The 24827-nt window shown below is 36.7% G+C and overlaps 1 protein-coding gene across 1 annotated transcript in view; it reads left to right on the top strand.

The window, feature by feature from the left end:
* Nucleotides 1-24827, top strand: part of ALMS1 (ALMS1 centrosome and basal body associated protein) — a gene marked incomplete at both ends in the record, with an annotated part of 137681 nt that overhangs the window by 57609 nt on the left and 55245 nt on the right. Inside the window, 1 exon segment of the mRNA XM_084234837.1 lies at nt 12373-14210. Within this exon segment, the coding sequence (XP_084090963.1) occupies nt 12373-14210 (1838 nt within the window).

The following is a 24827-nucleotide window of genomic DNA, read 5'->3' as shown; positions in this document are numbered from 1 at the left end:
ACACATGGAACATCCTCAAGAATAGACCCATATACTAACTAGAACACAAAACATGTCTCTGAAAATAGAAATTATATCAGACATCTTCAGAGATCACAGTGGTATGAAGCTAGAAATTAACTTCAAAAAGAATCCCAAAACAAACCAAACATGGAAACTAAACAAAACTCTTCTAAACAACAGTGATTCAAAGAAGAAATCAGAAAGTATATTGAGACTAATAAAATTGGAGTGATAAACTGCCAGGCCTTAAAGGATGTTGCAAAAGCAGTACCACATGGAAAGTTCATAACAATATAGGCCCACATTAAAAAAAAAAAAAAAAAAGACAAATACCTCAAACAATCAAACTATGCAGCTGAAGGAACTAGAAAAAGAACAAAAGTATCCACAAATCAGCAGAAGGAAACAAATTATAAAAGTTAGGACAGAAATAAATGAAATAGGAAACAAAAAAGTCCAAAAGTTAAGTGAAACCAAGAGCTAGTTCTTTGAAAAAATAAAATTGAGAAGCCCTTAGGCTTACAAAGAAGAGAGGAAACCCAGTAGAAATTAAAGAGGTGAAATTACTTACGATGGATGGTGCAAAAATTCATAGAATATAAAAGCCTACCATGAACATCTATGCAAACAAACTAGACAACCTGGAAGAAATGTACAAGTTTTTAGATTCATACAACCTCCCAAGACTGAATGAAGATGAGATAGCTTTAATAGTTCAACCCCAAGTTTCTGAACTTGAAAGTATAATAAAAAGTCTAAGAACAAAAATCCAGGACTAGGTAGCTTCTGCAGTGAATTCTACCAAACCTTCAAAGAGAACCTAATACCTGTCCTCAAATTCTTCAGAAAAAATTGGAGTGGAAAACTCCCTGATGCATTGTATGAGCCAGCATTTATGATACCAAAACCAGTACAAAAAAAGAAAGCTATTGACTTATCCCTGATGAACATATACAAAAATTCTCAATAAAATCCTAGCAAACCAAATATAGCAACATTAAGAGACTCATCCACGATGCTCAAGTAAGCATTACAGGGATGCAAGGATGGGTCAACATACACATGTTAATAAACATCTTTCAACAAATCAACAAAAAGGAAGATAAAAATTACATGATCATCTCAATAGATGCTAAAAACATTCAACAATATTCAACATCCATTTATGATAAAAACACTGAATAAAATGGAAATAAATGGAACTAATCTAAACGTTCTAAAGGACATATGTGACATATCCACAGTCAAGATCATACTCAATGATGAAAAGCTGAAAGCTTTTTTACCAAGATCAGGAGTCTCCAGAGGTAAGACTGTCACCACTATTATTCAGCATAGTACTGAAAGTTCTAGCTCAAGCAGTTAGGTAAGAAAAAGACTTAAAAGGAATCTGATTTGGAAAAGAAGTTGTGAGTCTGTCATTGCTTGTAGATGAGATGATAATATGCATAGAGTACCAAAAAAACTACTAGAAATAATAAACAAATACAGTAAAGTAGCAGGTTGCAAAGTCAGTACACAAAAATCAGTTATATTTCAGGATGCAGCCAATATATCAGAAGAAAGTGAAATAAGAAAACCCCATTTCCAATCACACCAAAGTGTATGAAAGACCTGGGAGTAAACTTAATGAAGGAGGTAAATGATGTATATATTGAAAGCTATAAAACTCTGTTAAAGGAAATAAAAGATGACACAAAGAAATGGAAAGCTAGCCCATGCTCATAGTTTAGAAGAATGAACATCATTAAAAGGTGTGCATGGTACCTAAAACATTTTACAAATCCAATGCAATACCTATCAAATCCCAATTATTTATTTTCAAGGGAAGTAATCATTTTTAAAATTTAAGTGTAAATTTTAACAAAAGACCCTGAATAGCTAAAGCAACCCTGACAGAAGAGAGAAAAATAGAGGTATCACACTTGCTGCCTGCAACTATTTTACATAGCAAAAGTAATCAAAGTAGTATGATATTGGAATAAAAGCAAAACAAACTCAGACCAGTGGAATAGAATAGAAAGCCCATATATTAACACTCAAAATTAGGCAGTTAATCTTTGACAGTGGAGTCGCAGCCATACAATGCAGAAAGGAAAACGTTAACAAATAATATTGGGAAACAATGGATAGCAACAAGCAAAAAAAAAAAAAGAAAAGAAAAGAAAAACTAGATCCATACTTACCTTGATACACAAAAATTAATTAAAAGTGAATTAGTGGGCAGCAGTGTATTTCATCAGTCTGTCTGTTCTGTTCCCTGCTCTGGCTCTGATGAATTCTCTCACCCTCCTGTGCTTCTGACTGTACCCAGTGCTTGTATAAAAAAGTAAATAAATCTTTAAAAAAAAAAAAGTGAATAAGGGGGCCTCCCTGGTGGCACAGGCGGTTGAGCGCAGCACTTTGAAGCTGTCCGCAGCCTCTGCAGTGCCGGTTTGATCCCTGCCGGCCTCGGAACAACCCACATGGCGAGGCAGACCTCTCCTGTCTCGCCCACTGCTCCGCTCAGCAGTGTATTTCATCAGTCTGCCTGTTCTGTTCCTCTCTCTGTCTCTGGTGAATCCTCTCATCCTACCGCACATCTGACCTGTACCCAGTTCTTGTATAAATAAAATAAATCTTTAAAAAAAAAGAAGTAAAAAAAATGAATTAGAGATCTAGAAATAAAAACCATAAAAAACTTGAAATGAAACATAGGGGGCACACTATAGGACATCTACTGGAAAGGTATTTGGAGACTCAACCGCAGTGGCAAGGGAAACAAAAATGAAAAACAAATGGCACTACCTCAAACTAAAAGGCTTTTGTACCTCAAAAGAAACTATCACAAAACCAAAAAGGCACCCTACAGAATGGGAAAAATATTTGCATGTCATATATGTGAAAAGGGACTGATCTCAAAATATACAATTTTTTTATATAATCCAACAAGAAAAAACAGGTAACCTGATGAAAAAAAAATGGGAGAAAGATCTAAATAGGCACTTTTGTGAAGAAGACATTCAGATGACCTAAAGACGTGAAAATGTTTCTCAACATTGCTTTTTATAAGGGAAATGCAAATCAAAGGCCACCTCACCTCTGTAAGTATGGTATGAAAACAACAAATGTTGGTGAGGATGTGGTGAAAAACGAACTCTCATCCACTGTTGGTAGAAATGAAATTTAGTGTTGCCTCTTTGGAAAATGGTATGAAGATTTAAGAAAAATAAAATCGAAATTCTATTTTTATACATAAAACAACACCGCTATTCTTAGGTATTTGAAGAGATTTATGTATGCCTGTGTACATAAAAGCACTATCCACAATGGAACCAACCTAAGTGCCCTTCAAGAGATAAATGGATAAAGAAGTTGAGAGACATACTCAACAGAATGCTACACTGCTGTTAAGAAAAGATGAAATAGTGACTTTTGAGATAAAATAGATGGACCTCAAGTTGATTATGTTACATGAAAGAAGTTAGAAAGTGAAAGATGGATATTGATTGGTTTCACTTATCTGTGGAACATAAATAACCAAAAATCATACACAGGCATAATACAACAGGAGTAAGTTGGATTTAGAAGAAAAAATTTAAGGTGTACCAGAGGGAACAGAATAAAGGGAGGGGAGAAGGGAAGTGGTTGGCATATTGTCATGGGTTGTTTGGTGGAGGGTAAATGGAATGTGCACATATGGAGGAGCAAAAATGTAAAACCAAAGTAGAAATAAAAATAAGCAAATTTTGGCAATTATGAATAAAGGTGCAATAGACATCACTATGTAGGTTTTTATGTGCACATGAGTTTTTTACTCCTTTGGGTAAATACTAAGGAATATGAATGCTAGAGTGTATGTTAAGAGTTAGTTTTGTAAGAAACTGCCAAACTGCCTTACAAAGTGGCTGTACCATTTTGTATTCCTACCAACAATGAATATGAGTACCTGCTGCTGTGCCTCCTTGTCGCATTTGGTATTGTCAGTGCCCTGGATTTTGACAGTTCTAATAGATGTGTAGTGGTACCTCATTTTAATTTGCATTTCTCTGATGTGCAACATCTTTTTCCTTTTTATATGCTTTGTCATATAAAGAGCCATATATCTCTTTTAGTGCGGTTTCTGTTCAGATCTATTATAGCTCATTTTCTAATAGCCTTTTTTTTTATTTTTTGGTTTGTGTCATTGAGTCTTTTTTTTTTAATAATAATAAATTTTATTTTTGTATTCCCCATATAATTGCAACCTCCTCATTCTGACCGCAATACCTCCCCTCCCGTCCCCCACCCCCCAAAGAGTGTCTCTGGTTCATAGTTTTTTGTTGATTTTGATTTTCGCTTTCTTATAGTGATTCATTTTCCTGGTCCCTTATTTAAGTTTTCTAGATTCCTGCTATGAGTGAGACCATCCGGTATTTTTCTTTTTCTTTCTGGCTTATTTTGCTGAGCATGATCCCTTTCAGCGCCATCCATGTTGCTGCAAATTGCATGTGTTTTCTTTTTTGAATGCTGAATAATATTCCATGGTATATATGTACCACATCTTCTTGATCCAGTCATCTATTTTTGGGCATTTGGGCTGTTTCCAAAGCTTAGCTATTGTAAACAGTGCTGCTATAAACATAGGGGTGCAGGTGCTCTTTGGAATTGATGTTTCTGTGTCCTTTGGGTAAATACCTAGGAGTGGAAATTGCTGGATCATATGGAAGCTCTATGTTTAGTAGGTCCAGAAATCTCCACACAGCTCTCCATTGTGGTTGGACCAGTTTGCACTCCCACCAACAGTGCAGAAGAGTTCCTTTTTCTCCACACCCTCGCCAACATTTGTTGTTGCTAGTTTTTTTAATATGTGCCATTCTCACTGGTGTAAGATGGTATCTCATGGTAGTTTTGATTTGCATTTCCCTGATGACAAGTGATGTTGAACATTTTTTCATATGCCTGTTGGCCATTTGCATTTCCTCTTCAGAGAAGTTTCTTTTTAGCTCTTCTGCCCATTTTTTGACTGGATTATTTTCTTTGTTGTTGTTGAGTCTCATCAGCTCTTTGCAGATTTTTGTGATCAGTCCTTTATCATTAGTGTTGTGTGCAAAAATGTTCTCCCAGTCGGTGGGGTTTCTCTTTGTTTTTGTTATTGTCTCTTTTGCTGTGCAGAAGCTCTTTAATTTGATGTAGTCCCAGCTGTTTATCTTTGCCTTCACTATCACTGCTTTGGGTGATGTGTCTGTAAAGATGTCTTTGATGTGAATATCACGTAGTGTTTCGCCTATATTCCCTTCTATGTATTTTATGGTTTCTGGTCTTACGTCTAGTTCTTTAATCCATTTTGAGTTGGTTTTTGTGTATGGTGTGAGGCAGCAGTCAAGCTTCATTCTTTTGCATGTAGCAACCCAGTTTTCCCAGCACCATTTATTGAACAAACTTTCTTTGCTCCAATGCATATTCTTTGCTCCTTTGTCGAAGATTAATTGACCATAAATCTGTGGGTTTATTTCTGGATTTTCTGTTCAATTCCATGGATCTGTGTGTCTGTTCTTGTTCCAATACCATGCAGTTTTGATGATTATGGCTTTGTAGTATAGTTTGAAGTCTGGGAGTGTGATGCCTCCATTCCCTTCATTTTTTTTTTCAGGAGAGCTTTGACTATTCGGGGTTTTTGGTGATTCCATATGAATTTCATGAATAATTGTTCTATTTCTTTGAAGAATAGTCTGATGTCAGTCTGATTGATTTTCCTTTGAATGTTATCTGTTTCTTCCCTCTTGTCAGCTTCATTATTTTTTCCTTGTCCTGGATTCTTGGGAGCGTTACTATTATGTGTCTTGCTGTATTTTTCCTTTTGTTGTGGAAGTTTGGTGTTCTTCTTGCTTCTTGTATATCAATTTTTAGCTCCTTCTTCACGTTTGGGAAGTTATCTTCAATTATCTACTTGAATATTTTCTCTGTTCCTACATCTCTCTCCTCCCTTTCTGGGATTCCTATAACTCTTATATTTCCTTTCCTCATTGAGTCAGATAGTTCCCGAAGTCTTTCTTTGGTCTTTTTCCTTCATACTTCTCTTTCCTTTTCTGTTTTGGTTCTTTTTATTTCTGTGTCTTCAAGAGTACTTATTCGTTCTTCCATTTCATCTATTCTGCTTTCATTGCTTTTCCCAGAGTTCTTTAGCGTCTCCATTAATTCTTTGATCTCCTGCATTTCTTTTACTTCCCTCTTTAGGGACTCAATTTCATTCTTCTGATCATTGATTATTTTTCCCTTATCATTGTTTTCTTTTATGACTTCTGTCAGTTTTTTAATCATGGCAATTTTAAATTCTTTTTCTGGAAGGCTCAGAAGTTCTTCCAAGTTACTGTCGTTGCAATCTGGGGGGTGGTTTTCTTTTTGTGGTGTGCTTTTTTTCCTGAGGAGCTGCTGGTTTGCATGTGGTTTTTCTGCTCCCTACTGTCTGTTTTCTAATTTGCCGTATGTATTGGGACACTGTGTTACTGGTACTGGCCGGCATCTTGGGCGAACTTCCCAGCTCGCCCAAGGAGCCTCCAGGAGCCATCTGCCGGTTTCAGTCAGGCTTTACTGAAGAAAGGTCCCTGTTCTAAAAAGGCAATGCGGGTTTGCACTCCTCTGCGTGCCCGGTCTGCCCCAGTCTTGGGAGCCTGCTCCCCCTCTGGGCTTGGACTACAGGCCAGAAGGGGCCTGGTGTGGGCAAACTTCCCAGCTCTCCTCTGGCTCCTCCGGGAGCCTTCTGAAGGTTTTAAGCAGTCTTTACTGAAGAAATGTCCCTGTTCTAAAGTGGCGATGTGGGGATGCACTCCCTGCGCGCCCGGTCTGCCCCGGCAGTGGGTTCCCGCTCCCCCTCTGGGCTTGGACTGCAGGCCAGAAGGGGCCTGGCGTGGGCGAACTTCCCAGCTCACCTCTGGCTCCTCCGGGAACCTTCTGCCAGTTTCAAGCAGTCTTTACTGAAGAAATGTCCCTGTTCTAAAGTGGCAGTTCGGGGACGCACTCCCTGCGCGCCTGGTCTGCCCCGGCAGTGGGTTCCCGCTCCCTCTCTGGGCTCGGACTGTAGGCCAGAAGGGGCTTGGCATGGGTGAACTTCCCGGCTCACCTCTCTCTTTATCTATTTTTAAGTCAATTTTTTTTGTTTGTTTTTGAGTAGTAAGAGTTCTTTATGTGTTCTAGATAATAACCCCTTATCAGATATGATTTACAAATATTTTCTCCTGTTCTGTAGGTTGCCTTTTTCCTCTGTTGTGTACTTTAATATACAGAAGTTTTAATTTGATATAGTATAGATTATATAATTTACTTTTGTTGTATGTCCTTCAGAAATAACTTTTATGTTTGCAGTGCAAATTCACTTTTTACGAATGGATAGTCAGTTGTCCCAACACTTTTTCTTAAAAAGATTTCCTTTTTCATGAATTTTCTTGGCTCCTTTGTCAAAGATTAGTTCACCATAAATGTTGGTGTTTATTTCTCTACTGTCATTTCTTGATCTATATATCTGTCCCTGTGCAGTATCATTCTTACCTCAATTAATGAGGCTGTCTAGTAAGTTTTGAAACCAGAGAGTGATTTCTCCAACTTTGTTCATCATTTTCAAGATTGTTTTGGCTACTTTGTGTCCCTTGAATTTTCACATGAATTTTAAGATGTTTGTCAATTTTTGCAAAAATTAAAAAAAAAAAGTCAGCTGGGATTTTGATAGGAATTTTATTCAATCTGTAGATCATTATGGGAAACATTGCTATCTTAACAATATTTAAATCTTCCAGTCCTTTAGGGTTTTCAATTTATTTCAACCTTCTGTAAATTTTTTTCAATGGTGTTTTATATTGTCTTAATTTTGTTACAAATACTAAATATTTTATTCTTTTTTTGTGTGCCATTGTAAATGGAATTGTTCACTGTGTATTGATATATACTTAATTTTTGTATCCTGAGCTGGCATCCTGCAACTTTGCTGAACCTGTTTGTTAGTTCTTGTTGGTTTCCTTGGGATTTTCTGTTTCAGAGATCCTGCCATCTGCTCTTAGATATAGACTTACATCATCCTTTCCCATCTGGATTACTTTAATTGCTTTCCTGATTGCCCTGGCTAGTAGTAAGAGGGAAAAGAAACACACTTGCTTTGTGTTTTCCTAGGAAATAAGTATCTCTTCTTTCACCATTTAGCTTACAATGCATCTTTTGTCCTGTTATAGTGCAAAGTGGTTTTATCATAAAAGTGCATTTTGTTGAGCTAAACAGTAGCTTTTAAGAGCTTCTTACATAGTTTGTTGGGATGTAACAAGTTTTGGGCTATTTTTTTGGATTTTTTTTTTTGAGTTTTTTTTTTTTTTAAAGATTTATTTGCTCATTTACCCAAGGACCAGGGTACAGGCCAGATGCATGGGAGGGTAAGAGGATTCACCAGAGACAGAGTGGGGAACAGAACAGGCAGACTGACGAAATACACTGCTGAGGGGAGCAGCGGGCGAGACAGGAGAGGTCTGCCGCGCCATGTGGGATTCTCGCTGGCACGCCAGGATTGAACCCACGCTGCAAAGGTTGCGGATAACTTCCAGCGCTGTGCTCAACCCGCTATGCTACTGGAGAGGCCCTAGGGATGTAACAAGTTTTATAGCTTATCTAGAAAAGGTTAGATGACAAAAAGTATTTAAATCTGTATTTGCCAAATACTGTTGTTATAAAAAATTTCAAAATGGAAAGGTTATTATGAAAGATGCTTATAATTATTAGTGTTTGAAAGAGGTGATGGGTGTAGGTAGGACTTGTGGTATTCAAAAAATTTGTAAGATATACATTGTTGGAAATGAGGAAGAAGTATTTTTAGGGATGAGTGTAAATCTAATCATACCCAATTCTAAGAGTCTGGATTGTTTGTTTATCACATTTGGGGTTTTTATTTACCAGTGCTAGGTTAGGTGGTATGGACAATAAGAAGCTATGTAATAAAAGTGGCATTTGAAAAAATGTTAGTTTTGCCCAATGGCCTCTAATTAATTTGGGGCTTTGGAAAATATTCAGCATTTTAATTTGAATAATTATTGATTCACATGTAGTAGTAGGAAATAATACAGAAAGATAGCTTACACTCTTTGCCCAATTTACCTCAATGGTAACCTCTTGCAGAAATGTAAAAATATGTCACCATCAGGATATTGACATAGATGCAGTCGGAACACTTAATACTTATATCACAGGGATCTCTCATGTTGTCCTATAATAGTTATATCCACTTCTTTCATAACTTATATCCACTTATTTCTGGAACTCTCGCCTTTCTTAATCCCTGGCAACCATTAAACTGACAAATCTCTTCATTTTTATATTTTTTATTATTTAAAATAAATAATTTTATTGTCACATAAATGAAGTCATACATATGCAAACTTCTGGTATTGATTTTTTTTTTTCATTCACATAATTCTCTGGAGAATATCCAGGTTGTTATAGCAATAGCTTGTTTTTATTGCTATGTAGTATTCCATAGTATAGATGTACCACAGTTTGCTAAAATATTTCTTATTGTGTGACATGTTGATTGTTTTCCAGTTTTTGGCTATTACAAATAAAGCTGCTTTACATATTCATGTTTGGGGTTTTTCATGTCTTTCTGTGGATAAATGCCCAAAAGTGCAATTACTGGGTGATATGGTAATTGTATATATTTAGATTACTGAGAGATTGCCACATTATTTCCCAGGGTTATTGTACCAGAGAATTATAAGTGATTCTGTTAATTGCACATCCTGACCAGCCTGTGGTGTCCTCACTTAAAAAAAAAATAAAAACATTCTCTCCCTCCCTACCCCCATGGCATAATATAACAGTAGAGACATGGGGATGTGCATGCTGAAGCCAAGTTACTCTTAGGTTCCATAAATACTTTGCCTGCAAGCTCATGATGGCATAGTAGTTGGCAGTGCCCCAGACAAGCGGGATGCTGGTCTGTTCCCACAAATCTTTATCCCAGTCTTCATCTCAGGGCACGACCATGTGCTCTCAGACAGAGTATCTTGTCTAGGTGTACTTTTTTTGAACAATTTAGCTTTTGTCAATCAATACAACTTTTGTTACCAGAGTCTGAGACGTGATGACTGATTTAGGTAATCTGGTCGGGCACTGAAGTGCTAAGTAGGGGCTTCACACGGAAGCTTACGCATCAGAATGATTCTTTCTGCCAGTGATAAAATGCAGGCCCTTTGGATTTTTTCATGGCATTATAAGAGCTTTTTAGGAACCAGGACGTAGTTTCTAACTCGTTATAGAAATGAAGGATCCAAATTCAAGTAGTCTTTACCGCGGTCACTTTAGCCTGACGTTCGTTCCTCCAGCACTTTCGCGGCCCCTGACGCTAGCGGGTGGGGCTCCCACTTCCTGTGACGGTAATATTCACTGTGGTGTGCGATCTTGATTCAGGCCAGATGCTCAGGCTGGGAATTTGGCCATGGCCTCGTGGGCCCATCCTGGAGCACTCCTTGTAGGGCCCTTGCTACTCCTTAAGTATTTTTTATTTTGACCGTCTAATAGGTATGTAATGCGATAATCATTGTGGCTTTAATTTGTTTTTGTTTTTCTTTTTTTAAGATTTATTTTATTTATACAAGAACTGGGGTATAGGCCAGAGGTGCAGGAGGGTGAGAGAATTCACCAGAGACAGAGCAGGGAGCAGAACAGGCAGATGGACCGAAGACACTGCTGAGGGGAGCAGCAGGCAAGGCAGAAGAGGTCTGTTGCGCCATGTGGGTATCTCCCTGGCTGGCCGGGACTTAAACCCACGCTGCAGAGGCTGAGGACAGTTTCACAGCACTGCATTCAACCCACTGTGCCACTGGGGAGGCCCTGTGGTTTTAATTTGAATCTTTAATAGTTAATGTTGAACATCTTCTCATGCACTTATTTCCCGTTTCTGTCCTATTTTAGTGAAATGTCTTATGTTTTATGGTGACTTTTCTGAGTGGATTTTTTTTTTTTTTTTTACTATTGGTTTTAGTGTTCTTTATATATGTCTATACAGTCCTTTTACTGTATATGACATTTGTAAGTCTTTTCTTCCAGTTTATAATTGGGAAAGAAAGGAATATTTCATTACTGCAGAGAGGGTATGAAAATCCAGTTTCCCCAGGTGGTCACTACTGACTTCACAAGGGTAGCCGTGCAGGGAAGAAAATAAGTCCTGGACTCCTGCTTGGCTATCTGTGCAGCACCTTGGCTTAAATATTGAGGATGCCTTATTAACAGTGGAAGTCTAGGCTCCTAACTTTACCCTCACTGGTGGGTGTGGGTGGGTGAGGCCATAGGTTTTTTATGTGGTTTGACTTGAATTGAACAGTTATTGTCTAAAAGTTTTCTGTTTTACTAGACTTCACATTAGCTTTTTTTAGGTAATGACATAAGGTTTTTGTTAGAACTTTTGTCTGTGTCTTTGTTCCTCGGCGGCTGGCTTCTTTAGCTCCAACTGTGAAATGTATGAAGTAAAAAGAAAATCCAGGAATCTCACACCATGTCATTTCTCAGGTCCCAAGATGCTTAACCAGTCTACCTGTTCTACATCAAAATGTTTGTTTTATAAATAATGTTCAGGATTTTTAGTTTTATGTAGCAGGTGGAACATGGAAAAGTAAATCTACTTCATTGTATGGGAAGTGGCAGCATAATTTAAAATACTTATATAGGGAATCAAATGTGGCTAGATTAAAGAGAATGCCAAATTATGACTTTAATTGTAAAACAAATCTCAAATTTTATATTTATGTTGGTTTTAGGCACTGATCCTTCTGTATACCAGGAAGAAGTACTAGTTCTTTCTCCTATTCTTAGTTGTAAAGTATTAAGGTATATGCTAAGCTTATGTAACAAAGAGACCACAAAACACAATGTCTTAAGTAAAATAGGATTTTGCTTTTCTTTCATGTGATAGTCCAGGATAGGAAAGGGAACTCTGCTTTTTGAGGTCATCTTGGTATTTTAAATAAAGAAAGCAGAAATTGTACTTAACTACTTTTGCACATGTCCTATTGCTGTAAGCCTCATCATACAATCACAGTAGCTGCAAAAGTAACTGCAAATGTCTCCAGTTTGTTGGTCATGTGAGAAAGGGATCTGCATTACTAAAATAAAATAACAAAGGTATGCTGGGAGACAACAGTAGTTTTTGCTTTCATTACTTAAGTGAAAAATTTTTAGGAGAAGTTAACTTTATGGTCTTAATTATGAGCCATTTTATTCTATATATAAATGTCTGTTCTTTACCTGACTTTTTATTATTTTTTTTTACTTTTTTTGTTGTAAAAGATCAACATGACTTTCATGGTCAAATCGTAGCCTGGTTATAAAACTGTTACATAATTATTTGTAGTACTGTAAAAAGAATTTATTTTTATCTTTTAGGGTTTACGGAGTCCACAGGGAATAGGATGCAAACCAGGAGCTGTGTGTAGTCACATTATAATTGAGAGCCATGAGAAAGGATGTTTCAGGACTCTAACTGCTGAACAACCACAGTTGGATACTCACCCTTGTGTTTTCAGATCTGCTGAACCCTCAGAAATGATCAGAGGACAACGGAGCCCATCATCATGGAGAAGCAGGCACATAAATCTTTGCAAATCACTAGACCAGAACAACCCCCATTTCAAAGTGTGGAATTCCTTGCAGTTTCAAAGTCATTCCCCATTTGAAAACTTTACAGCTGATGACTTCAACATTAGCAAGGGTCTTCAGATGCCTTTCCATGAGAAGATGGACCCTTGGCTGTCAGAATTAGTAGATCCTGCTTGTGTGCTGCCATCTGAAGAAATGGAGTGTCATTTTCCATCACGTTCTTCATCACAAATGCCGCCCCCAGAATCCATGAAAAAGTTTACTACCTCCATCACTTTCTCATCTCACCGACATTCTAAATGCATTTCAGATTCCTCTGTTTTTAAGGTTGGTGTTACTGAAGGTAGCCAATGTACTGGAGCATCTATGGGGGTATTTAATTCTCATTTCACTGAAGAGCAAAATATTCCTAGAGATCTAAAACAGAGAACCTGTTCTCCTTCATCGTTTAAAATTTTGGGTCATTCACCAGATAAAACTGTGACTATTTTAGCAGAAAGTAGTAGGCAAAACCAAAAATTACCTGTTGAACTTTCTCACCAAGAAGAAAAACTCTTAGAAAGATCACATTTCAAAGGCAGTCATTTTGAGCCCAGTACCCATGCAGATTCTCACAATTTTAAGGAAGTTCATTTTTCTGATAACAATACCCCCATTAATTTGGACAGGCCAAGTTCCACACCCTCCATAAAAGAGAAGAATATAACTATAACTCCAGATTTACCTTCGCACATTTTCCTTGAACAGCGGGAGCTCTTTGAACAATGCAAATTCCCACCTACAGATCATCATGTGGGAAAACATTCTCCCCCTCCTCAGCATCAGGATTATTTAGCTCCAAACCTTCCTTGTCACATTTTTCTTGAAAAACGAGACTTCTTTGAACAAGCCCCACATGTAGAGCATCAGATGAGAGAAAATGAATCACCAATCCCTCAAGGTCAGGATAGTATAGCTTCAGGAACTCCTTGTTCCATTTTTCTTGAGCAACGTAAGCTCTTTGAACAAAGCAAAGCCCCAAATAAAGATTACCACATAAGAAAACACCCTTCCTCCCTTCCTCAAGATGAGGATTGTGTAGTAGAAAAGAAGAATCAACATAAACATAAATCACACATTAGTAATATGATAAATGTTGAACCCAGCTCCAATAATGTGGTCTCCCAGCCAACCTCAAATCAGTATACGGTAGTAACATCTACATCTACTCCACCTTCAAATAGAAAAGCAATTTCTTGTGTTCGTATAACTCTTGGTCCCAAGGCTCCTTCCAAGTTGGATAGTGGAACCTTAGATAAGACATTTCAGTCATTGGATCCTGCTTCTAAAACAAGGATGAATAGTGAGTTTAACTCTGACCTGCAAACTATATCTTCAAGATCATTGGAACCAACCTCCAAATTATTGACCAGTAAACCGATAGCACAGGATCAAGAATTTCTAGGACCTAAATCTTCACCGGACTTGGAAGTTGTACAGTCTCCTCTTCCAGATAATTACATTCAGGATTTGAAAATCATACCTTCTGAGAATAGCCAGTTAGTAACCTCAAGGCAAACACAAGTGAACAATTCAGACTTGGAAAGATATTCCAATCCAGAAGGGACTCCAGTATCTGCAGATCAGTAAGTCTCATTGTGCTAACAAGCAAGCTGATGGGATTTGTGATAAAGGGTTTTTTTTAAGCAAATGTAAGTTTTGGGGGAAAGGCAATATATTTTTTTCTTAGGGGAGGTTGTATCTGACTAATCAAGGGATATATAAATACCTAAGTAAGAGAGAACATGTGAAAGTGGTATAGTCTTTCAAAGAGCTTTTGACAAGACCTGACTGCAGTATTTTAAAATGTTGAGCTACTTTTAAAAGAATTTTTGATCTTCCAGTGGTACAATTTACTAATTCCTTATTTGCTATGTTGGAGATATCTGCGCTGAAGACCAGGCTTTGAGTAGGGATGCACGCATGCTCTTGTTCTAGTCCTTTCTCTCATTCTCACTCTGTCTTCGCCCTTGCTTTCTTTCCCTGCCCCCCCCCACTCTCACTCTCTCCCTCTTTATTTTATGATTTCTGCAACAATAAAAAAAATTGCTTCCTAGTAGAGGATTCCAGCAGACATCTCTTAAGCCAATTTATCAAGATTAACATTACCAGTAATTCGTATCAACATTACTGTCGTACTCCAATGTGATGCTCCATTTTATAGTGTATTGTAGCAAAGGAAATCCAGCTCAGGGATAGATGCATTAGCTTTTTACTATTAAATCCAATTTCAAGATTTTGTCAATTTCATATTATATTAAATGCAAGTCTCTACAATATGGCTAAACATGATTACCCTGTGTATTTAATGTTTCTACCTTAATGTTTGTACCTCTTCCCAGTAGAGAACACTGGGCTTGGAAAGGAGGAAGGGAAAAATGTTTATTCAACGTGCACATGTGGTAGTCATGATGTGAGGCACTTTCCTATGTTATGTCATTTAATATTCATGTTAACAACACAAGGTAAGTGGGTGGTATCCTTTCAAACTCTCTGGTAAAGTGAGACACTGATAGTGCTTCTTGTCTCAAGTAGTTCTTTTTATAAGCAGCAGAATGGACATTCAAATGTAGTCTATTTAATCAGATCAAAGTTTGTTCACCATGTACCACTGTATCCTCAAATCTTGAAGCTTGTTTCCAGCTCTTCTACAAACTGTCATCTTGGGCAAGCCTTTTTATATCTTTGACACTCACGTGGGAGATGCTGTGAGAAGGTAGAAGAAAAATAGTTGGAATGCTGAAAGATTCCACATAGCTTTAGAAGTTATTGAGAATTGCATTGGGGGAAAAACAGAAGACCAATCTGGTTTTAGTGTTACCAATAGGGGGTATTGATACAAAAAATACTTTTTTTTTAATGTTAGAATTGACAAGTTTATATACAATACTTAATTTCCCAGTCATAAAATGCCAAGTTTTGGGGCTAAATTCCTTGAATGAGAAGAAATAAATATGAATTAATGGTAATGCCATTTGTTTAGAATGTACCAGACATTGTAGTGGATGCCTATGTCATTTTATACTCAATATACTTATTAGAGTTACAGATTTATAAAACCTAAGATTTGGGGAAATTAAACATTTTGCTCCAAATCACATGACCACTAAGTGTTGTATTTTTAAAAACAATTTGAGCAAGATGGGCCTTAATTCTTTCTTAAAGGTTTGATAAAATTCATTTGTAAGGTTATCTGGACACTTGGGCTTTTGTTTTTCAGAAGAATTTATTACCCTTTCACTTTCCATGCTTGTGATTTCATTTTTTAAGGAAGAAACAGATGACTTGAAAAAGAAAATCACAAGCATGGAAATTGAAAGAGTGATAAAGTCTTCTTTATACTTTGTCTTGTTGATCTGTCTACTGTTGTACATAGTGTATTAAATTTCCCTGGTATTATTGTATTGTTGTCAATACCTCTTTAGTTGTTATTGTCTTATGTGTCTCAGTGCTCCATCGTCTCATGCATAATGTGTTTATGTGTTATTTTCTCTTGTTGTCTTAAACCTGTAATCATAATATAGTATCTGCCTCTCTAACTTTCTTAATTGAAGGTCTGTTTTTATCAGATTGAAGTATAGCCTTCTCTTCCCTTTCTTCTTCTTTCCCTCAACCCTCCTCCTCTCCCTCCTTTTCCTCTTCTCCCACTTCACCCTTCCCTCCCCCACCCTTCCACTTCCCTCCCCCTCCCCTCCCACCTCACCCTTCCCTTTCCCTCTCCTCTTTTCTCCTCTCTCACTGCCATTTGCTTTGTATATAACTATCTTCCAGCCTCTTTTTAACTCTTGTCTTTGGTAAGATGTTTCTTGTAAACAGCAGAAGGCAGAAGTTTGTTTTGAAATCTTCAGTCTTTCTACATCTTTTGATTGGTGAAGTTTAAAGTGATTATTGAGACATAAGTGCTAACTGCTATTTTTTAATGTTTTTGTTTTCTTAGGTTTGTCTTTTCTTTTTAATTTTTGAGGACTTTTTATGTTTTGTTTACGTTTCATTTCCATTGTCTTATATGTTATTTCTAATAATTTTTATTTGAGGGTTACTGAGGTTGGTACATGAGGGGCTATTTGCGTGATATGGTCTGTTAACTGTTCTGATGGGCCACATTGTTACTTTCCACTCCCTCCTCCTTTCATTAAGTGATTGAGGTTTCTGTTGCCTCTACATTTGTTGTTCTGTTGCTTTAGTTTGTAAACAAACTAATAAGCAATGAAAACTACATATACACATAGGCTACTTAAATTGTTTCAGTTTTAGCTATTGAAAACAGGTGCTTTTGGCTCCTGTGCCCTGCCTCAGCCCTGTAAATAACCATTTCTCCAAAGTACTTTCGTTTCCTTAAAAAAAAATTTTTAGCTTTTTTGAGATAATTGATATGTTATATAAATTTCAGATTTACAAAGTGAAGTTTTGATGCACCTTTATATTGCAAAATAATTACTATCATAACATTAGCTAACACCGCCATCATGTCATATAATTACCATTATTTTTTTTATGGTGAGAATATTTAGGAATTGAAGCTCATAAACTATTACCATAACGCTATTCTTCAGAGCCCCAGAAATTATTCATCTTCTGAGGCGTTGTTATACATGGCCTGATTAGGCTGAATTATAGTCATTCTATAACCAATTTTTTGAGTTTTTATTATAAAAGGTTTTTGTATTTTTTTCTGCATCTTTTGAGATTTTTTTAATCTTTCATTCTACTAATATTATGTATCTCACTAACTGATTTGCACATGTTGAACCATCTTTGTATTACACATATAAATCCCACTAAATCAAGGTGCATGACTTCTTTAATGTGTTGTTGACTTTGATTTGCTAATATTTTGTGTTCTTTTCAACATTATTTTACCTATTTTAACTCATCTGCATTTCCATAAAATTTTACAATAAGCTTCTAAATTTCTTCCCAAAAAGCCTCCTGGGACTTTTTTTCAGTATTGAGTCCATAAATTCATCCTGAGACTGATTGATTTCTTAATTATGTGGAGTCTTCACATGCATGAACATTTTTTCCTCATATTTAATGTTTCTCACTAGCATGTTTTTATTTTCAGTGTGTGCAAGTCATGGTAAATTTTGTCAAATTTATTCCTAAGTATTTTTTGTTTAGTGATATTATGGTATATATAGATATATTGTTTCCTTATATAGAGAGATATTGTTGCCAAGCCAACTTGCAAATGCTAACAAGTTAATTTCTTATTCATTCACTTTGCCTAAAAATCAAATTTGTTTTCTTCTTCCATTTTTCTAAACAGAAGTGGGATGGGATCCCAACTCAAAATTTGGTTCCTATGTTGAAACAAGAGAATTTGAGATGAAATTTATTGCTAACACACAGGACTTCTAGGAAGAGCAAGTTGAGCAAAGGCAGGTCCAGGCTGGCTTGGGCAAAGCAGAGGGGGAGTGGTTTGGACTTAGTGTTTTAAAAGTAGAACCAGAGAAAAGATCCCTTGTGTGGGTGCCAGAAAAGGAGGCATTCATATTCAGATTTTGTTATCAGCCTATTTAGATGTGACACCAAAAGTGAGGTTGTTTTAAAAGAAGTCTGTAGTAAAACATAAAAATATGAGTTTGGGTGTCTATTACAGTGGTGGTTGTAGAATTTACTATATGCATTTCTTAACTTGTATATTATCCTTTATTGCTAGATAAATATATGTAATATTTTCTTTAGGATTTTTCTTTTTTTATATATGGGGTAACTCATCTGTAATTTTGTTTGTGAAAGTTATGTCCAATTTTGGTATAAGCAAATTTTGTGTAAGATTGGTATTCTTTATTAGATGTTTGGCATAGTTCATCAATGAGGCCATCTGGTCTGGGTTTTCTTATATATTTAGTTTCTTTATTTGATGTGACTGCAGATTTTCTTCCCCCTTTTTTTTGATGTTAGTTTTGGCAGTATTTTTCAAGAAATTTTGTGAATTTGTTTTGAGTTGTCAAAATATAGGCAGGGGCCTCCCTAGTGGCACAGGGGTTAAAGCCTCAGCACTAGCAAGCTATTGCCAGCCACTGTGGCCTGAGTTCAAGTCCTCGCCAGGGAGCTGACCCTCATGGTGCAACAGACCTCTCCTGTCTCACGGCTGCTCCCCTCAGCAGTATATTTCAATGGATCCACCTATTTTGCTCCCCACTCTGTCCTTGGTGAATCCTCTCACCCCCTGTATGTCTGGTCTACACCCCAGTTCTTGTATGTATAAATAAATCTTTAAAAAAATAAGTTATTCTGTTATCCTTTCCAGTTCTGTATCTCCAATGACTTTTTTTTTTTAATATCTGATATTGGTAATTTGTATTTTCTCTTATTATTTATTCATATTTCTAAGGTTTTAATAATTGTGGTTTTGTTGAACCTCTAGCGTGTGGTTTATATTTTGTCAGTTTTATTTCTTCTTTTTAGATTTTAATTTGATGGTCTTTTTAAATTTTTTCTGAAAATAGATACTTTTACCAGATTTTTATGTAGTTTTTCATTTTTGTGAAAAATATTTTCTCATTCATGTTATATTTGCTTCTTTGTTCCATTGGCTATATAAAGATGTGTTTCCTAATTTCTAATTAGATGGGAACTTTGTGATTGTTAATTCCACTGTGGTCATTGGAGATTATTTTCTAAATGATTTCAGTATATTAAAGTATTATAGAATTGCTTGGTGATCTGGTACATCTTTATCTTGACATAATGCGAGTGAAAGGAGTGTGTGTTCTGCAGTTGCTGAGTACTAATAGTCTGTATATATCTGGTTTAGTTGGTTAAGAATTACTTTGATTTCTTCATTTTTATTGAATTCATGTGCTTATTTAATCAACATCTGAGACTTTCTCCTGTTTTTCCTTAGTCATTTATTTGTAAGTTGTTGACCTGTTGTTCCTTCACTATATCATTTTCTATAAAAAGAACATATTCTTTCATAAAGACTAATTAATACAAAGTAAAATTCAAAATCAACAAGCAACTATAAACCAGAGACACACTGCGTGGGGGGGCCCACCAGGAGAGGAAGGATTAGGGTCAAAATAAGGGGGGGTGCAAGTGTATGGGGAATATAACCAAAATGAAAATGCATACATGGTGCAAAAATGAAAAATGATGTAAGAATTATATGAAATAAAACATTAAAAAAAACCATCAAGGCATAAAAGCAAACTTGTAATAAAATGACCTATTCCCAAAAAAAGAAAAAAAAATATCAGTCATTGTCAGGGTGTTGAAGTGGTCAGGAGCTTAAATGCAAGCGTGCATGAAGGATTCTGGGGAGTCATAGATATGTTCTAAATCATGATTTCAGTGGTGGTTACACAACTGTATGCATTTATTTACACACTTAAGACAGGTCACATTGGGTTGACTTATACTTCAATAAAGATGTTATTTTTAAGTTAAAAAAAAAGAACATACTCTTTCATAACCACAATAAAGCCATGAAAATAAGGAAATTAATATCAGTCCATTCCAGAAACTTCATGTTTTTTTTCCAGTTGTTCCAATAAGTTTTTTTTTTTAATAACAAAAAGAAGCAGTTCAAAATCACTTGTTACGTTTAGTTGTCCTGATTCTTTCATTTTCTTCAGTTTGTAACAGTTCTGCACTCTTTTCCTTGACTTTCATGACCAAGCTTAAAGACCATTTACTTTTTATTTATTTATTTGTTTGTTTATACATGCACTGGGTACAGTCAGAAGCGCAGGAGGGTGAGAGAATTCACCAGAGCCAGAGCGGGGAGCAGAGCAGGCAGAAGGACCGAAGTACACTGCTGAGGGGAGCAGCGGGTGGCAGGAGAGGTCTGCGCGCCATGTGGGACCCTCTTCCGGTGGCTGGGGAGCAGCCGGGGATCGAACCGGCGCCGCAGAGGCCGCGCGCGGGCAGCTTCGCAACCCAGCGCTCAACCGCTGCGCCACCGGGGAGGCCCAATATCATACTTTCTTATATCATACACTAGGTTATGATTTGTCACTTTTTTTTTTAAACTTTGCATTTAAAGATGCATTGACTCACAAGAGGTTACAAGAACAGTACAGAGAATTCCAGCTTACCTATTAGTAATATCTTACATAGCTGTAATATGTTATCAAAACCAGCAAATTGACATTGGCATAAAACAGTTAACAGACCTTAATCAGATTTTATCAGTTTCTTCATGTACCCAGTTTCTTTGAATATAAATTCTTCATGATGTTTAATCACTTTATAGATTCACCTATCACCATAATCAAGATAGAGAATTACAAAGAATGTCCTTTGTTCATACACCTCCCCCTACCCATTTTTAAGCCCCGGAAACCAGTGTTAAGCTATCCTACTGTATGGTTTTGTTACTTTGAGGCTTTGTATTAATGGAATCGTACAGCACATAGCCTTTGAGATTAGCTCTTTTACCTCAGTGCAGTGACCTAGAGATATGTTTATGTTGTTCTATGTGTAAGCAGTTATTTCTTTTTATTGTTAAGTAGTATTCCGTTGAATGGATATTTCAGTTTGTTTATCATTTGCCTTTTGAAGGATATTTGGGTTATTTCTAGCTTTCGGCTATTACTAATAAAGCAGATGTGAACAATCATGTGCTTATTTTTACATGAACATAAGGTTTTTATCAACCTAGGGTTGTGGGTCTCAACCAGGAGTGGCTTTGGTCCCTCAAGGGCATTTTAACAGTATCTGAAAACGTTTTTGATTAAGTAGTGAAGAGTTTGCTGTTGGCATCAGGTTGCTGCTGAATATCCTAGAATACATGGGACAGTCCACAAAAGAATTATTTAAAAAAAAAATATCACTAATGCCAAGGCTGAGAAACTCTGTTCTATGATAAATGCCTAGAAGTGTGATTCTTGGTTTGGGTGCTAAATATATTGTACATAATGTTAGTGCTGTAATTTGTTTTCATGCTCAAAAATGTCACTGATTTGGTGGCCAATGACATCCCCTTCAAGCTAGCTTCTATATCCTTTTTACATGTCCCTATTATACCTTTTGAGCATTTCTTTGCTTTTTGTCATAAGATTTCCCAGGGTCATCTTAGACATTTTCTCCCCCATTTTTCCCAGGAGGCTGGTTTCTTTCAGTGGGAGGTGATATTTAGAAACCAAGATTTTAGCACTAGGTGTACACATTATACTCTTCTCAGCCCTCTCAGTGGATATATGTACATGCATAAACACATACTCATTTATGTTTATTTCTGCATCTTTCCATATAAAAAATCATAAGCTTATACCAATATTTGCATTTCTAATTGAGTTTCATTCTACATTTTCCTCTTTTTTTGTATGTATAAGTACCTTATTTCCACTATGCTTTATATATTTACTTATTTGATCAATCACCCTTTGTGTAACTAATCTCCTATCTCTCCTATCATCCTGATTCTAGCTAGGATGGCTCTCACTACTTGGATTATGAGTCTCCATTCAGATTACCTTTCATGTAGATGCCCTACTCACCCTGCTTAAGCTCGATACTCCATGCTGGATTACCCCTCGGCATATATAACCTCTCCCCAACTTGTTTTCTTATCTCTCCCTATCAGAATGCTCATCCCATTCATGTGGACATCTTTGCTACCCCACTTAGGCTCTGATGCTCCACACTAGATTACTTTCCTGTGTGGTCATCTTCCTCATCCTGCTTAGGCTTTTGCTACCTCACAATTGGGCCTCCCATCTCCTTGGGTGCCTTTATCATATTCAGGATCTGACTCAAGATGCCAGACTATTCTATATGGACACTCTCTTTTCCTTGACTCTGACATCTCAGGTAAGACTGCTTCCCTTCAGACTGTGTGGTAGATGTCCTTCCCACCCTGTGTTTTCTCTGGGTACACCCACCAAAATGATCACCCCCTAGCTCTTGGATGACCCTCTCCTCCTCCCACAGGAGATCTGACTTCCCAACCCAGATTGCCTGTCTATGAAGATATTTCCTGTACTTTCCTTCTGCTCTGCCGATCCATGTCAGGCTACCCGACTATAGAGACACCTTCCTCATCTATTTGGGCTCTTTAATTTCACATGCCAAGCTGAATCTGCTACTCCTGATCAGGTTCTGATATTGCACACCAGGCCACACCTCCACAGACATTCTCTTGCTTGCCCTTCTTGGATTCCGATAGCCCTCATTAGGCTACTCTTTTACATGGGTGGTACCCGCTTCACTTTGGCTTTATCTTATTCTGGGTCACCCCCTATAGATGCCCAGCTTGTGTTCTGTTTTAAGATTTGATTGTTCACGAGGGAAAGATAAAAGAAAGAGAAGAATTAGGGCCTCCCCGGTGGTGCAGCGGTTGAATGCTGGGTTGCCAAGCTGCCCGCAGCCTCTGCAGCGCTGGTTTGATCCCCGGCCACCGACGAGTGTCCCACATGGCACGCAGACCTCTCCTGCCGCGCCTGCTGATCCCCTCAGCAGTGTACTTCGGTCCTCCTGCCTGTTCTGCTCCCCGCTCTGGCTCTGGCGAATTCTCTCACCCTCCCGTGCTTCTGACTGTACCCAGTGCTTGTATAAATAAATAAAAAAAATAAATCTTTAAAAAAAAAGAGAGAAGAATTAAAAGGCAAGAGGAGGGGAAAGAGTCGTAATAGCCTATCTTTGATTAATGTTTGATTGGTATGTCATTTTTTTAGTTCTTGTGCTTTCAGTGACCTTATTTAAACCATCTCTTGTGAATAGCATATAGGTGGGTCTTATTTTTTATCTTTCAATTGGGATATTAAGCTCATTTTATATAATCTTTGAGATGGTTGGTTTTAACTTTTTAAACTTTAAAATTTTTGTTTTATTTTTGCTATTTACCTTTATTATGTTTTATTTAATTTTTAATTCTGCCATTTTGCTTATTCCTGTTTATCATGTTTGTCCTTCATTATTTTAATCATTTACTTTTTATTCATATTATTGGCTCTGTTGATTTGCCTCCTGTATCGGATATTATAATATTGGAGGAAATTAATATTGGGTAAAAAATTGGATATCATATTTGATACTACATTTTTTCTATCACTTTCAGTATTTATGCTAAAGATTATAATATACTTCCTCATCTCTACAATTAGTATTCTTCCCACTTTTTGAACGTGGTAGAGTTTCACAACAGTTTAACTCCATTTACCTGCTACTGATGTTTATGCTTTTATTGTCATACATATTCATAAATGTCCTACATATTCATAAAATGTCCACCAGAAATTGTTGATTTATTCTACTTCGTATATGTGTATATATGAACTATATAACACATATAACACTATAACACTATATAACTATATAATACTATATAACTGTATAACACATAAGCATATGTGTATAAAAAAGACATGTTTATATATGTATGTATTTATTACACACTCACTTTAAGTGCTCTATTATTTTGGATTAGGACTGTGCTATGTTGGATTATTTTACTAAAATTTCTCTTAGTATTTCCTCAGGTCTGTTGATGATCAGTTCTCTTATATTTTATTTGCCTGTATTTGATTCTCTACATTTTAATCTACTGCCCCCATCTTTTATTCCTATTAAAGTAACAGTCATTTTAAAGTCCTTTGCTAATTCTAGTATCCCATATAAATAGAATGTATAGAATCCTTTATAAATCCATTTCTATCTGTTTTCTCTCGATTTTTAGTTACTTTTTTTCTGCCTTACAAGTTTTACTGATTGTGTGCTGGACATTGTAAATACAAAAATCACAGAGAGTGAGCATGTTATTACCATTAGCCAGAGAGGATTTGCCTGTTTCTCTATTAATCAGATAGAGTGGTTAATTACTTCATTCATTTCAGGTATTTTACTGAGTCAGATCTCGGTTAGCGCTTTGGTTGACTCAGTCTACTTATGATTTTTCCTGATGTGTGACCTCTCTGGAGTTTTGTTTTATGCCTGACAGGTCTTTGATTCTTTGGTATTAAATATGGTAACATAGTTCACTCTTTGAGATGTTCGAGTTCACCTCTACAGACTCTCATTCTGCACAGATTTGTAATATGGCAAATGTAAGGGAAGAGCAGCTACCCATTTGTTATTTTAAACTTTCTCAGTGAAAAATTATCTCAGACGCACTCAAAAATTGCAAATGACATTACTGTTTCTCCGTTCTACCTCCTAGAAGGTGGCACTTCTGTTTTTGTATTGGGAGTCTGATAAGTCTCTAATTCCTTACCATTGAAAATTCTCTCCCTCAGACGTTAGTTGTTTAGCCT

The sequence above is a fragment of the Talpa europaea genome (genome assembly GCF_964194135.1).
Source record: "Talpa europaea genome assembly, chromosome: 6".
NCBI lineage: Eukaryota > Metazoa > Chordata > Mammalia > Eulipotyphla > Talpidae > Talpa > Talpa europaea.
This window is presented reverse-complemented; position numbering and strand designations above follow the sequence as displayed.